At 44.6% G+C, this 16,329-nt stretch overlaps 1 protein-coding gene across 6 annotated transcripts in view; it reads left to right on the forward strand.

Annotated features, from left to right (window-relative positions):
- Positions 1-305: 305 nt before the first annotated feature.
- The window catches only part of dnajc16 (DnaJ (Hsp40) homolog, subfamily C, member 16), a 42,074-nt gene continuing 26,050 nt past the window's right edge, over positions 306-16,329 (forward strand). Inside the window, exons 1-6 of one of the 6 annotated variants that reach the window (XM_038821693.1) lie at positions 308-600; positions 1,300-1,403; positions 9,934-10,107; positions 11,744-11,810; positions 13,912-14,245; positions 14,771-14,955. In XM_038821693.1, coding sequence (XP_038677621.1) covers positions 1,372-1,403; positions 9,934-10,107; positions 11,744-11,810; positions 13,912-14,245; positions 14,771-14,955 — 792 coding nt within the window. In that variant the 5' untranslated portion in view covers positions 308-600; positions 1,300-1,371. Of the gene's footprint in view, positions 601-867; positions 1,160-1,299; positions 1,404-9,933; positions 10,108-11,743; positions 11,811-13,911; positions 14,246-14,770; positions 14,956-16,329 lie in introns of those variants that run through there. The other 5 variants (XM_038821696.1, XM_038821691.1, XM_038821692.1 and 2 more) reach the window with 5 other exon arrangements.

Raw genomic sequence — 16,329 nt, forward strand, 5'->3', positions numbered from 1 at the left:
GTCCGTGTGGAGTTTGCACATTCTCCCCGTGTCTGCGCGGGTTTCACCCCCACAACCCAAAGATGTGCAGGGTAGGTAGATTGGCCACTCTAAATTGCCCCTTAATTGGAAAAAATAATTGGGTACTCTAAATTTAAAAAAAACATTGAAGCAATATGGAAATCAGATAAACACAAAAGGGTATAGAGGTTATGCTGTTAATGTTGGATGAAATAGGATGGGATGAGGTGCGTGAGGAGCAGAAAAATATATTTTCCTGCGCTGTGCATTCTCTGCCCAAGTGCCATTGCCTGAGATTAAATTTTGCCTGAAATTAAGTTGCAGGAGTGGAGCAAGATGAAGGTTCAAATTTGAGAGGCCGTTTTTTTTAGGGCAGATATGGGGAAATTCTGTAAATTAGGGCAGATATGGAAAAAAATGTAAACTGATCTGCAAAAACTCAGTTTGCACCGTGGCAAAAAGTGATCGGTATTGGTTTCCAAATAAGTGGTGCAGTCCAGGACCCAAGAACCATTTAAGAAAACAAAACCGAGTCGCGCTGCCGGCATCTCTGGACCTGAAGAGATGAATCAAAATGCCCTTCGTGTGTGAGTCCAGACTGTGAGTATGCACAGGCCATTTGATCTTGCTATAGCCGCCCACTTTAGTCACTGTTCTCACCCATTCGCACACACGCGTCTAAATCTTCAATACTGACAGCAAAGTGTCAACAGAAAAGCAGCGCACGGTTTGTAGATCCATTTTCATCGGCGCTGAGGGACATTAAAAAAGTAGAATCTGAGAATTGGAAGGGCATTGGAGCGAGCGGTCTGCCGGCAGCCGCAGGCCTGGATTGCGCTGATTTTTGACGCAGGCCTCGAAGCCATGGCAACCCCTTCGGGGAGAGGCGACGGCGCAAAAGCGGAAGTTGGCGTCAACGAGGAGCCGAGGCGTTTATTTTCTCTTTTAAAGTCCTTTTTTTTGTTTGTTCCTTGAGGCCTGACGGTCCCCTTTTGTCGTGTAAGGTGTGACCGATTCCCAGGCTTGCTTCGCAGAGATCGGTGCGTGTGACCGGGGACAAGGAGAGTCCGGGTAAAGGCGGCTTCTCTCAGTCAGAGCTGTTAACACAATGGGGCAAATGACAGGCCAGGAGACAGCATTAAATAGGACAATATAAAAGGCGAGGCTTGACAAGAATTCCGCACTCATTAAAATAATCTCTTAAATGCTGTAATTTAACCTCGTTTCTTTTTCCTTGCTCGGTTGAGTGATCCAGGATTTATTTTTTCCCCTCTCTCTTGCTCTTTTATTCTCCTGCAGATTTACCTCCCTTCTCGGCTGTAGGCTGGTGTACAGATCAATGGCAGCTGGTTGTTCTCTGGCAACTTGTCCATGTGGCCTTTCTTCGTGTGTGAGTCCAGACTGTGAGTATGCACAGGCCATTTGATCTTGCTATAGCCGCCCACTTTAGTCACTGTTCTCACCCATTCGCACACATGCCAGCAGGAGCTGCTGGACAGTGGGCGTCAGCAGCAGATTTATTCTCCATTACTAGCCCAAGTTGTCCACTTCTACCCTTGTACCGATGGTGGAAAATCTTATCACCTACCTGACCTAATTTAGCAGAGTCACAGAATTATTTATTACCAGTGCAGAAGGAGGACATTTGGTCCATCATGTCTGCACCGGCTCTCCGAATGAGCATTTTGTCTAGTGCCATTCTTAGTCTTAGAACATAGAACAGTACAGCACAGAACAGGCCCTTCGGCCCTCGATGTTGTGCCGAGCAATGATCACCCTACTTAAACCCGCGTAACCCGTATACCCGTAACCCAACAATCCCCCAATTAACCTTACACTACGGGCAATTTAGCATGGCCAATCCACCTAACCCGCACATCTTTGGACTGTGGGAGGAAACCGGAGCACCCGGAGGAAACCCACGCACACACGGGGAGGACGTGCAGACTCCACACAGACAGTGACCCAGCCGGGAATCGAACCTGGGACCCTGGAGCTGTGAAGCATTGATGTTAACCACCATGCTACCGTGAGGCCCTGTAACCTTGCATGTTCTTCCTTTTCAAATAAGTCTAATTCCCTTTTGAATGCCTCGATTAAGCCTGCCTCCACCACGCTCTCAGGCAGACCGTAATCACTTGCTGTGTGAAAAAGCTTTTTCTCTTATTTCTTTTGCCAATAACTTAAATACTGCCCTCTTGTTCTCAATCATTTCACAAGTGGAAACCGTTTCTCCCCATCTACTCTGTCAAGACCCCTGATGGTTTTGAATACCGCTATCAAATCTCCTTGTCCGTCTTCTCTTCAAGGAAAATAGTCCTAACTTTGCCAAGCTGTCTTCATTTTAAAAAAAATTTTATTCTCCTTTTTCACATTTCTCCCAAATTTACACCCACCAACAATAAACAATAAACAGTAACGAATATAATGTCAATCCCCATATCAATAACAACAATCCCATCCTCCCACCAAACCCCAAACATTAGCCCGCATGTTCACATAAACAAATGACAAAAAGGAATCAAGAATCACCCATAGTCACCATTAACACACAGTCCCCACTCCCTACCCCTCCCAACCACCCCCCCCCCCCAAACTAATGTTTGATGTTATCCAGTGCTGGTCCGAGGAGACAGAAGAGCTCTTATATGACTGCTTAGAGACAGTGGACTGGTCCATATTTAAGAACTCAGCGACCAACTTAAATGAGTATGCCACCACCGTCACAGACTTCATCAGCAAATGTGTGGACGACTGTGTGCCAAAGAAAGCAGTACGTACGTTCCCCAACCGGAAACCGTGGCTCAATTGCGAGATTGACTCCCTACTGAAGGACAGATCTGAGGCGTTCAAGACAGACGGCCCTGACCTATACAAGAAATCCAGGTACGACCTCCGCAAAGCCATCCAAGATGCCAAGAGAGAATATCAAACCAAACTAGAGTCACAGACAGACTCTCGGTGGTTATGGCAAGGACTAAACAACATAATGGGCTACAAAGTGAAGCCGAACAGTAGCTCTGGCAGCAGCGCACCCCTTCCCGATGAACTCAATGTATTCTGTGCTCGGTTCGAGGAGGTAACCAGCAATCCGCTGTCGAGTGCCCCAGCAGCCCATAATTCACCCATACCCACCATCACAGCTTCCGAAGTCAGATCGGCCTTCCTGAAAGTGAACCGTCGGAAGACAACAGGCCCGGACGGGATCCCTGGTCGTGCACTCGGAGCCTGCGCGGACCAGCTGGCAGAGGTATTCGCGGACATCTTTAACCTGTCCCCACTCCACTCCGAGGTCCCCACCTGCTTCAAGAAGACCATCATCATACCGGTACCAAAGAAGAACCAGGCAACGTGCCTCAATGACTACCGTCTGGTGGCCCTGACTTCAGTCATAATGAAGTGCTTCGAGAGGTTGATCATGAAGCGCATCACCTCCATACTCCCAGAACGCCTTGATCTACTGCAATTCGCATACCGTTGCAACCGGTCCACATCAGACACCATTTCCATGGCCCTACACTCATCCCTAGAGCATCTCGAAAACAAGGACTCCTACATCAGACCTCTATTTATTGACTACAGCTCCGCCTTCAACACCATAATCTCATCCAAGCTCATATCAAAGCTCCAAAACCTAGGACTTGGCTCCCAACTCTGCAACTGGATCCTCGATTTTCTGACCAACAGACCACAATCAGTAAGATTGAACAACAACACCTCCTCCACAATAGTCCTCAACACCGGGGCCCCACAAGGCTGCGTACTTAGCCCCCTACTCTACTCCCTGTACACACGACTGCGTGGCAAAACTTGGTTCCAACTCCATCTACAAGTTTGCTGACGATACGACCATAGTGGCCGTATCTCGAATAACGACGAGTCAGAATACAGGAGGGAGATAGAGAACCTTGTGGAGTGGTGTAGCGACAACAATCTCTCCCTCAATGCCAGCAAAACTTAAGAGCTGGTCATTGACTTCAGGAAGCAGAATACTGTACGCACCCCTGTCAGCATCAACGGGGCCCAGGTGGACATGGTTAGCAGTTTCAAATTCCGAGGGGTGCACATCTCCAAAAATCTGTCCTGGTCCACCCACGTCGATGCTACCACCAAGAAAGCACAACAGCGCCTATACTTCCTCAGGAAACTAAGGAAATTCAGCATGTCCACATTAACCCTTACCAACTTTTACAGATGCACCATAGGAAGCATCCTATCGGGCTGCATCACAGCCTGGTATGACAACTGCTCGGCCCAGGACCGCAAGAAACTTCAGAGAGTCGTGAACACCGCCCAGTCCATCACACAAACCTGCCTCCCATCCATTGACTCCATCTACACCACCCGCTGCCTGGGGAAAGCGGGCAGCATAATCAAAGATCCCTCCCACCCGGCTTACTCACTCTTCCAACTTCTTCCATCGGGCAGGAGATACGGAAGTCGAGAACAAGCACGAACAGACTCAAAAACAGCTTCTTCTCCATGGTTACCAGACTTCTAAATGACCCTCTTACGGACTGACCTCATTAACACTACACCCTGTATGCTTCATCTGATGCCAGTGCTTATGTAGTTACATTGTATATGTTGTGTTGCCCTATTATGTATTTTCTTTTGTTCCCTTTTCTTCCCATATACTTAATGATCTGTTGAGCTGCTCGCAGAAAAATACTTTTCACTGTACCTCGGTACACGTGACAATAAACAAATCCAATCCAATCCAATTATCCAGTTCTTGAAAATGCATAATGAGTAATGCCTATGAATTGTACAACCCCTCCATCCTTCCCCTCAGTTCAAAACTTAACCTTCTCAAGAGCCAAGAATTCCAACAGTGTCCCCGCGCCAGGGCACAGGGTGGAGAGGTTGCTCTCCATCCCAATAGGATCCACCTTCGGGCAATCAACAAGGCGAAGGCGAACATCTGCATCCGTTTCCAACCCCGGTTGGTCCGACACCCCGAATATGGCCTCCCGAGGACTAGGGTCCAGTTTCACGTGCACCACTTTAGAGGTTATCCTAATAACCTCCATCCAGTAATCCTCCAGCTTTGGACAGGACCAAAACATATGAACGTGATTTGCGGGCCCCCCCTGCAACTTCCACACACATCTTCTACCCCTTCAAAGAATCGGCTCATCCTCTCCCTCATGAGGTGTGCTCTGTATGCCACCTTCAGCTATATCAGCCCCAACCTTGCGCACGAGGTGGAGGCATTCACTCTCTGGAGCACCTCCATATCCTCTCCCAACTCTTGAAATAAAATGAAAATCGCTTATTGTCACAAGTAGGCTTCAAATGATGTTACTGTGAAAAGCCCCTAGTCACCACATTCCAGCGCCTGTTCGTGGAGGCTGCTCCTCCCATTTCGCTTTGATTCCTTCCAGTGGTGCCTTCTCCTTTTCCAAAATAGCCCCGTAAACCACTGACACTACCCCCTTTTCCAGTCCCCCTGTCATCAGCACCTCCTCCAGCAATGTGGAGGCTGGCTTCACCAGAAGCTGTATCTCCTTTCTGGGAAAATCTCGAACCTACATGTATCTAAACATTTTCCCCTGTTCCAGCCCATATGTCACTTACAGTTCCTTCAATCCTGCAAACCGACCCCTAAGAAACAAATCCTTTAGTGTCTTAATCCCCTTCTCCTCCCATTTCTGAAAATTTCCATCCCACTTCCCTGGCTCAAATCTGTGGTTCCCCCGAATCAGCATTTCCCTTGACCCTGCACCAATCTGTCTTCATAACTGAAGTTTCTCATCCCTGGAACTATTCTTATGAATCTTTTCTGCATTGTCTACAATGCCTTACTAAAATGTGGTAGCCAGAACTGAATGGAGTATTCTAGCTGAGGCCAAATTAGTGTCTTCTACAAGTTCAACATAACCTCCTTGCTCTTGCACTCTAAAATCATCCAATACATCAAAATATGCTTAGTTCTCTACGCCATTCTGGAGTCTAAGGAAGACTGAAAATTTGCGCAATTTCCACTCTCGCTGCCTTCCGTTTCGTTGGGTGCATTTCATCCGGTACCAGTATCTTATCAAGTACAGGTCCTCTTTAACACTCTTATGTCTGAATTGTCTCCTCTTTTACCGTGGCCTGGGTAGCATCTTCTTCCTTGCTAAAGGCAGCTGCAAAGTATTAATTTAATACTTCAGCTATGCCCCTTCCCTATGTGTGATGTTAATTGGATCCACAGTGAGGTTAAAACAAAGACATAGTTGCTTTCTATGCTGGAGAAAGTTTAGTAACTTAGTTCAACACTACTCCCCATCCCCAATGTCCCATCTATCCCAATTTATAGTACAAATACCAATCACTTTTTAAACAGTGTAATTATATTAAACCGTGACAAATGTAATTTCCAATATAGCATAACAATGGAATTATTAAGAATTGATATATAAATTCTCTTTTTTGCCTTGAATCAGCCCTCCTCCTTTTACCACCCTTTTATTGTTTGTATACCGATGGAAAACTTTGAGATTCACTTTTATGTTAGCTGCTGGTCTCTTCCTCTTTGCTTCTCTTACTTGCTTTTTCACCTCTCCTCTGAATGGTCTATATTCAACCTGATTCCAAAATTGCATTTTCCACCTGACATTGTGTCAGAAGCACACTTGTTCTTTATCTTAATTTCTGTCTCATTTGTCATCCAGAGAGCTCTGGATTTGTTTGCCCTACCTTTCCCTTTTGGGGGGATATATCGGGACAGTGCCTGAACTAGCTTTTTTTTATTGTACCCATGTTCAGCTACTGTTTTAACGGAGTCAAGAATGAACTTTTGTTTTCATAGAATTTACAGTGCAGAAGGAGGCCATTCGGCCCATCGAGTCTGCACCGGCTCCTGGAAAGAGCACCCTACCCAAGGTTAACACTTCCACCCTATCCCCATAACCCAGTAACCCCACCCAACACTAAGGGCAATTTTGGACACTAAGGGCAATTTAACATGGCCAATCCACCTAACCTGCGCATCTTTGGACTGAGAGAGGAAACCGGAGCACCCGGAGGAAACCCACGCACACACGGGGAGGATGTGCAGACTCCGCACAGACAGTGACCCAAGCCGGAATCGAACATGGGACCCTGGAGCTGTGAAGCGATTGTGCTATCCACAATGCTACCGTGCTGCCCCAACTTGGGATCATCCAGTTTGTGAAGCTCACCTAGTCACTGCCTTTGCTGGCTGTTATATTTGCACAGTTGTAGTTTTAAATATTTTTCACGTGCGCGGTAGCATGGTGGTTAGCATAAATGCTTCACAGCTCCAGGGTCCCAGGTTCGATTCCCGGCTGGGTCACTGTCTGTGCAGAGTCTGCACGTCCTCCCCGTGTGTGCGTGGGTTTCCTCCCACAATCCAAAGATGTGCGGGTTAGGTGGATTGGCCATGCTAAATTGCCCTTAGTGTCCAAAATTGCCCTTAGTGTTGGGTGGGGTTACTGGTATAGCGTGGGTTTGAGTAGGGTGATCATGGCTCGGCACAACATCGAGGGCCGAAGGGCCTGTTCTGTGCTGTACTGTTCTATGTTCTATAATCAGTAGAGATGGCGGGGGTGGAAATTACTCTGTTAATCCTCCTACCATTTAACATCACAGCAATATTTATTAACTTTAACAATACATTTGCAATTTTACAAGAGTGGTTATTCCTGAAAATGAGAACTGTAACTGAAAACTTTATGCAGTTTTCAAAGGAATGGTTTGCTTTGAACAGGTTACTGCTGTTGCATTTTTTTTCTTTAAACCCTCTTCCCATATTCTGTCAAGCAGAAAGTTCTGAGAAACACAAGTTTTAGTGAGGAGCTGAAGAAAATTAATATTAGTTGAAAAATGGTTTGGAGGAAATTAATGAGATTGAAGGCAGATAAATCTCCAGGGCCTGATAATCTTCAACCCAAAGTATTTAAGGAAGTGGTCCTAGAAATAGTAGATCCATTGGTGGTCATGTTCCAAAATTCGTTGGACTCTGGAATGGTCCCTACAGATTGGAGGGTAGCTAATATAACTTTGCTCTTCAAAAGGGAGGAAGAGAGAAAACAGAAGTATAGACCACTGAGCCTAACGTCGGTAGTAGGGAAGGAGTCCATTATCAAGGATTTCATAGCACAACATTTGGAAAACAGTGGTATAATCAGACAAATTCAGCATGGATTTACAAAAGGGAAATCATGCTTGACAAATCTACTAGAATTCTTTGAAGATGTAACTAATAGAGTTGACCAGGGAGAACAAATGGATGGGGTTTATTTAGACTTTCAGAAGGCCTTCAACAAGGTCTCACATAGCAGATTACTATGTGAAGTTAAAGCGCATGGGATTGCGGGTGGTATCTTTAGATGGATAGAAAGCTGGTAAGCAGACAGGAAGCAAAAGTTGGAATAAATGGGTCTTTTTCCGATTGACTGGCAGTGACTAGTGGAGTACTGCCACTACATCAAGGAGAAGTGAGTGTTCAGCACAACCCACTTAGCCATCCTCGGCTATGTGGTCCAGAACGGAGTTCTGGGGCCCGATCCCGACCGCATGCACCCCCTCATGGAGCTTTCCCTCCCTCACTGCCCCAAGGCCCTCAAATGCTGCCTGGGATTCTTCTCGTACTACGCCCAGTGGGTCCCAAACTATGCGGACAAGGCCCGCCCACTCATTCAGTCCACCCACTTTCCTGGTGGGTACAGGGATCTGTACCAGGGCCCCAACTATTCACATTATGAATGATTTGGATGAGGGAACTAAATGTATTATCTCCAAATTTGCAGATGATACAAAATTGGGTGGGAGGGTGACCTGTGTGGAGGATGCAGAGATGCTTCAGTGAAATTTGGACAGATGGAGTGAGTGGGCATTTGCATGGCAGATGCAGTATAATGTGGATAAATATGAGGTTGTCTGCTTTGGTAGCAAACATAGGAAGGCAAATTATTATTTGAATAGGTCTAAATTGCGAGAAGTGGATACTCAGCACGACCTTAGTGTCCTCGAGCATTAGTCGCTGACAGTGAGTGCGGAGGTAAGTAAAGAAGGCAAATGGTATGTTGGCATGGTGTGGTATGATAGCGAGAGGATTTGAGTATAGGAATAGGATGTTTTCCTGCAATTGTATAGGGAATTCGTGAGGCCACGATGTCGTTATGAGGAAGGATGTTCTTGCTATGGAGGGAGTGCAGTGAAGGCTTAGCAGGGCGATTCCTGGGATGGCAGGAATGTCCTATGAGGAGAGACTAAATTGGTTAGGATTAAATTCAATGGAGTTTAGAAGCGTGGGAGCGGATCTCATAGAAACTTATAAAATTCTAACAGGATTAAACCGGGTAGACTCAGAAAGAATGTTCCCAATGGTGGGGGAGTCCAGAACTAGGGGTCATAGTTTGAGGATAAGGGGTGAGCCTTTTAGGACTGAGGTGAGGAGACATTTCTTCACCAAGAGAGTGTTAAACTTGTGGAATTCACGACCACAGAAAGTAGATGTGGCCAAAATATTGTGTGATTTCAAGAAAGAATTAGATATAGCTCCTGGGATATGGGGGAAGGCGGGATCAGGGTATTGAATTTGATGATCAGCTATGATCATAATGAATGGCAGAGCAGGCTCGAATGGCCAAGTGACCTCCCCCTGCTTCTATTTTCTATGTGTGCTTCTATGAAAATGGTTATCCTGAAGGTACTGTGTGCCTGCTGCTGTTCGTCATTTGTCATCGCATATCACTATAATAAATGCATTCGACAGAAAGTAGGCAAATCAATTTTGGAATTAAGCATCTCAATGAAAATATGTTTTAAGGCCTCAAGTCATTTTAAACTACTGACAGATACTGCAGCCTTCCCTCAACTTGGCTCAGCATGGAAATTGAGGAAGGACTTTTTTTTTTATACATTTGCATTCATTTTGTTCTGGATAATTGTCCTAATTTGCATATTTCAAATCACTTTCAGAATGGCTGGTTTACAGTTGGCTTCATTTGGAAGGTTACTAGTGCTTTCAGTCTTTCTGCTGAACATCCCTCTCCACCATGGAATAGAATTTGATCCGTACAGATCACTGGGAGTCAGCAAAAGTGCAACCCAAGCAGAAATAAAAAAAGCTTACAAACAACTGGCTCGGGAGTGGTGAGTTTCTGCCTGTATTTTAGTTGTCATTGGGTTGGGTAATAGACACATATATAGACTTTACATCCAGGGGCTGCGTTTTTCCAGTGAAACATTCCTCCTTATAAGTCTGACATCTTAGGCAAGTCTTAAACAAACACAAGGCTGGGATATGAGGTCAAGGGATAAAATATGACTTATTTTACTGGCCTTGCAAACACAAACTTCAGGAAACGCTGGACAGAAGCAGTAAAGTCTCTCAACACTAGAAACAAAAATGTGTTGCTTTGTTAAGACACTGTAACATTGGTAAAGTTTGAATGACAACTTGATATCATCCAAACACCCTTGTAATCAACTCAAAGCTATTTGTTATTCTCTGTTTAATGGACAGTACAATACTGCCTGCTAAGCTAAATTACTATTTAGTATTAAAAGGTGTAAATGGTTCCTAGCTTAAGTGGTTGGTGCAAATTGTGTGTCACTCGAGCTCTCTGATGGCTCAGTGATTAAATGCATCACTAAGTATGTAAGTAAGACATAAAGATCACACTAGAGTGGACAAAGAGGAGATTTACGAGGATGTTGCCAGGAATCACGAGGAATGGGGAATTTTAGCTTTTTAGGAAAGACTGATAGACTGGGTGGTTTTCTTTGGAACAGAGAAGCCTCAGAGGAGATTTAATTGATATGTATAAAATTATCAAGGGTCCAGATAGAGTGGATAGCACATTCTCCCCATGTCTGTGTGGGTCTCACCCCTACAACCCAAAAAGATACGCAGGGTAGGTGGATAGCCACACTAAATTGCCCTTTAATTGGGGGAAAAAAGAATTGGGTACTCTAAATTGAATTTTTTATATTGATAGATTGGGTAGAAAGGACCTGTTTTCTTAGCCGAGAGCTCAATAATCAGAGGGCACAAATTTAAAATAATTGATGATTGGATTAGAGGAGAATTGAGAAACGTTTTCAGCCATTGGTGGGAGTCTAGAACTCACTGCCTGGAAAAGTGGTAGTGACATTGCACTTAAAAAGTACTTCGATATGCACTTGAAGTGCTGTAACCTACAAGGCTTTGGACCAAGAGCTGGAAGGTGGAATTAGGCTGGCTGGCATGGACAATATGGACCAAATGGCCTCCTTCTCTGCCATAAATTTGTTCAAAACCTGAGGGCCTCCCCAGGATAATCTGTACTGATTTCAATCAGGGCAGCTTTAGGGGCACTGCAATTAATCTTTTTTTTGCCCCAGGACTACAGAAGAGAAAGAATTGTCAAGGGTCCTGTTCCTGATTACAGTACTGCTGAAGAATGCATGTGCTTGATCAGAATGAAGCTCACTTGCGATGCACTCTAAATGTCAGCAGACTATTTTCCTGTAATCTAAAGTCACAATGAATGCCCATTTTGAGTTGTAATCTTCAGGGTAGTTGAGGACCAGTGGAATCGTTGTCGACAAAAATCTGAATCTTTAGAAGAGAAGGGAAGAAAAGCGGCAAGAAAAGCACACAACAAAATGAAAATAATGTTTTCTTTTAAATGTCCAAGTCAGTTCTATTCAGTCAGACTGGTGGAAAAGTCTTGCAGCAGAATGAGATGAGACTGTTTGTGTCTTTGTGCGGGGAAATCGTGTTTATGTTTGTTTTATCTTTCAGGCATCCTGACAAGAATAAGGACCCAAAGGCAGAAGATCAGTTCATTCAGATTATCAAAGCATATGAGGTAATGCAAATCTTTGGGTAGAAATAATGTAATGATTCAATCATGGATTTCCTCACCAAGGGGTAATGACTGAAGTCTGTTGCTTTTTATTTGAATTTTGTTAGGATTTATATGTAGGTAGAACCAAGAACATCTTTACAAATAAAGAAGTTCTTTGAGTCATTGGTGACAAAAGATCTAGTGTCCCCGTTGCAAAACATTGTTTGGGCAGATGAGGTATACCTGAACCTGCTCTGACAGTCAAGGACCCTGCCTGGAAGATCTTCCTGGAGGCAACAAGTAAGAGGCTGCTTGGGTGTTTCATCGAATTCAATGATGATGGGTGGATCCCTGAGGCTCCGGCCCAATGAGAGGACCTGCATTTTGGATGGAGGGCAGCCCAACTGCCGGACGTGGGTGCTACCACTGTGGGAGTGGGAACATGAGGGCACGTCAAATCAATGCACCTGAAGATGTTATCATTTGGTTTTTTTTAAAAAGATTCTGGTCACACTGTGAGACCAGCCCTGTGGAGAGAGAACCCCTCCTGAGGATTGCCAACAGTAGAGGAATGATTGTAAGGGGCCTTGTTCAGCCCCCTAGACCAGCCACCAACAAGCTGTCTACAGCCCCTGTTAGTTTAGGCACTCGCTGGGGGACCTGTGGCGTGTGCGCACTCAGCCCACAAATAAGGAGTTAATTATACAGTTGGTATCCACCTTTCCAAGTGATGACCCTTCATCTGGGAAGCTTGCCTGGAGGCAGGAATGTTTTTGTGCGCTGACTCAACATTTAACTTCTGTGAAATTTTTCCTGGTCTCACCTTCAAGCCTGCCCCTCGTGGAACTGGGAAGATCCTTCTGGTAGAAGCAGTACCTCAGGAAGCCATTGTGCCTCTACTGGACCTTTTATTTTTAGAGTTGTGTAATCATCCTATTTTCCTCTTTTTTTTTTTTTCCTTTGTCTTTCATTTTCCCTTCAAGTATTTATCTAATTTCGTCTTGCAATTCATTGTTGAATCTGCTTCAAGGTCGCAATTCACTGTGTATATTTATTTTTTAAGTCCTCATGTCACGTCTGGTGCTTTTGTCTTTATATCTGTGTCCCCTGATTACTGATGCTTCTATTATTGGAAACAGTTTCCCCCTATGTACTGTTCTTGGCTTTGAATATCTCTAACAAATTTCCTGAATTAATTCATGGGACACAGGCATCGATAGCTAGGCCAGCATTAACTGCCCATCACTAATGACCTTTGAGAAGGTAGTGGTGCGCTGCCTTCTTTTACCTCTGCAGTCCATGTGGTATTGGTACACCCACAGTGCTATTTGCGAGGGTGTTCAAGGATTTTAACCCAGTGACAGTGAAGGAATGCTGATATATTTCCAAGTCAGGATGGTGAGTGGCTTGGAGGGGAACTTGCAGTTGATGGTGTTCCCATGTGTCTGGTGCCCTTGTCCTCCAAGATGGAGGATGTTCCAGGATTTTGATCCAGCAATTTTTTAATCCTCCGTAAGACCTTGATATCCTTTGTGAAATGTGCCACCCAACTGAGCTTAACCAGTGCATTGTAACAGTTTAACATAATTTGCCTTCTTTTGTACTTCATGCCTCTATTAAAACCATGGTTCCCATATGGCCTTTTAACAAGTTTTTCAACTTGTCCTGCACCTTCAAGGATTTATGGACACACATTCCCCTTCTCTCTTCCTGCACCCCCTATATAATTGTATTGCCTTTTGTCATTCTTCCAAAGAAAATGTATCCCTTCACACATTGTGCATTAAATTTCATCTGCCAAATGACTGCCCATTTCAACAGCCTGTCTTGCCATCCTCTTTATTGTTTACTACATTTTGGAGTTTCTGGTCATCTATAAACTTTGAAATGATGCGCTGTGTACCTTAGCCAAATTATCAATATATATATTTTTTTTAGTTTTGCATTTTCCTTTACATTGCAATCTTTATGCAACTTCCTCGAACCTATGAATTCGGCTGTACAAAAGATGGGCCCAAGTATCTCCCATTATGTCATTATTACACCACTGCATCATATGAAGTTGCTGTGAAAGCCCTGCTCACTATATCAACTGATTAACAATTTTTTTTTTTTGCTTTAGATTCTTTCAAATGAGGAGAGGAGGTCAAATTTTGATAAGTACGGAAATGCTGACGGACAGGCAGGGAATCTCCAGCATCCGCAGCACCACTTCCGGAGTTTCCAAAAATACAACAGCTTCTTCTTCGATGACTCCTTTTTTCAATTCCAGTTTAATTCTGCTCGTGACTCATTCGATGATAAGTACCTCCTGCATTTCTCGCAGTACATGACTCAGGTTGTGCCAGACAGTTACAAGAAACCGTATCTCATCAAAGTTACTTCCGACTGGTGCTTTAGCTGTATTCACATTGAGCCGATCTGGAAGGAGATGGTGCAGGAGTTCGAACCTCTGGGTATGTCAGCTTCTAACTAATTTATTACAAACCTTGTATTTGATGGGGGCAAACTCTTTCATCAAAATCGAGGAGCACATTTGATGGCTTTGCATGTAAATCCACCATCTGGTGCAGTATTCTGATGTATAAATCAAAAAGGGCTTGGATGCAATGCGCGGTCTCTCTTGTGCTAACTGATGACAGTTGGATACAGCAGTTGGCCTCTATGGCTCTGACTTACAAGAGAGTTGACTTGGTTGTGTGTGGACATTGGATGAGGCAGAATCGACTTGACTCTGATACCTCCATGTGAAAGACTGCTCTCTGTCCAGGATCAAGTGAAGAATGGCTACTTGGGTAAACTGTGAGAGGACTAACCAGAGCCTGTGGAACTGTCCCCCAGAAATGATTGATGCTTTCTTGAGGGAAAGAAGTAAATTAGAGGGACCAGGGTCATGCAGAAATAAAATGCAAACTAGTTAAGCATGACAGCGTTCACAGAGAGGCAGGGAATAAACGATCTGTTGTTTGATTTCCTTTCAGGCCTTGGGATTGGAGTCATAGATTCAGGGTATGAACGTCGTCTGTTAGCTCACCTCGGTGTATATCAGCATCCGGCAATTGTTGGGGTCATCAATGGAAGAGTAACGTTCTTTAAAACCACTGTGATTCGAGAACACCTGAGACAGTTTGTGGAAAACCTTCTGCCAAGCAACCTTTTGGAACAGGTCTGTAGTCAAATAATCACAGTCTGGACAAGGCAAGGACTCACTGACTTGCTTGTGCTCGTTAATATCAATTTTTATTGAAATTCTCAAAGTTTATAATAATGTTTATTGCCACAAGTAGGCTTGCATTAAGACTGCAATGAAGTTGCTGTGAAAAGCCCCTAGTCGCCACATTCCGGTGCCTTTTCGGGGCAGTAATTATTTTAATACATGTGCCTTACTTGGATACATAGAAGACAGGAGGAGCCTTTTGGCCCTTTGAGCCTGCTCCGCCATTTACCACGATCATGGCTGATCATCCAACTCAATAGCCTAATCCTGCTTTCTCCCCATAGCCTTCGATCCCATTCGCATCAAGTGCTATACCTAGCCACCTCTTGAATATATTCAATGTTTTAGCATCAACTGCTTCCTGTGGTAATGAATTCCACAGGCTCATCACTCTTTGGGTGAAGAAATGTCTCTTCATCTCTGTCCGATATGGTTTACCCTGAATCCCCAAATGTGACCCCGATTCTGGACACACCCTAACTATTGGGAACATCTACCCTGTCTAGTCCTGTTAGAATATTATACGTCTCTATGAGATCCCCCCCCCCCTCATTCTTCTGAACTCCAGTGAGAACAATTCCTAACCCAGTCAATCTCTCCTCATATGACAGTCAGGCCATCCCTGGAATCAGTCTGGTAAACCTTCGCTGCACTCCCTCAAGAGCAAGAACATCCTTCCTCAGAAAAGGAAACCAAAATTGCATACGATATTCTAGATGTGGCCTCGCCAAGGCCCTGTGTAATTGCAGCAACACATCCCTGCTTCTGGACTCGCAACCTCTCACAATGAAGGTCAACGTACCATTAGCCTTCTTTACCGCCTGCTGCATCTGCATGCTTGCCTTCAGCGATTGGTGCATAAGGACACCCAGGTCCCACTGCACACTCCCCTCCCAATTTACAAGAATTCAGGTAGTAATCTGCCTACCTGTTTTTTTAGCTTCCAAAGTGAATAACCTCACATTTATCCAAATTATACTGCATCTGCCATTGATTTGCCCAATCGTCCAACCTGTCCAGATCATGCTGTAGGATCTCTGCATCCTCGTCACAGTTCACCCTCCCACCCAACTTGGTATCATCTGCAAACTTTGAGATGTCACATTTTGTTCCCTCATCCAAATTGTTAACATATATTGTGAATAGTTGGGGTCCCAGCACCGATCCCTGTGGCACCCCACTAGTTACTGCCTGCCAAATTGAAAAGCAGCCATTAATTCCTACCTTGACTTGCATTAGGGGCTGGTTTAGCTCACTGGGCTAAATCGCTGGCTTTTAAAGCAGGCCAGCAGTACGTTCAATTCCCGTACCAGATTCCCTGGA

This window comes from Scyliorhinus canicula, chromosome 16 (assembly GCF_902713615.1).
Source record: "Scyliorhinus canicula chromosome 16, sScyCan1.1, whole genome shotgun sequence".
NCBI lineage: Eukaryota > Metazoa > Chordata > Chondrichthyes > Carcharhiniformes > Scyliorhinidae > Scyliorhinus > Scyliorhinus canicula.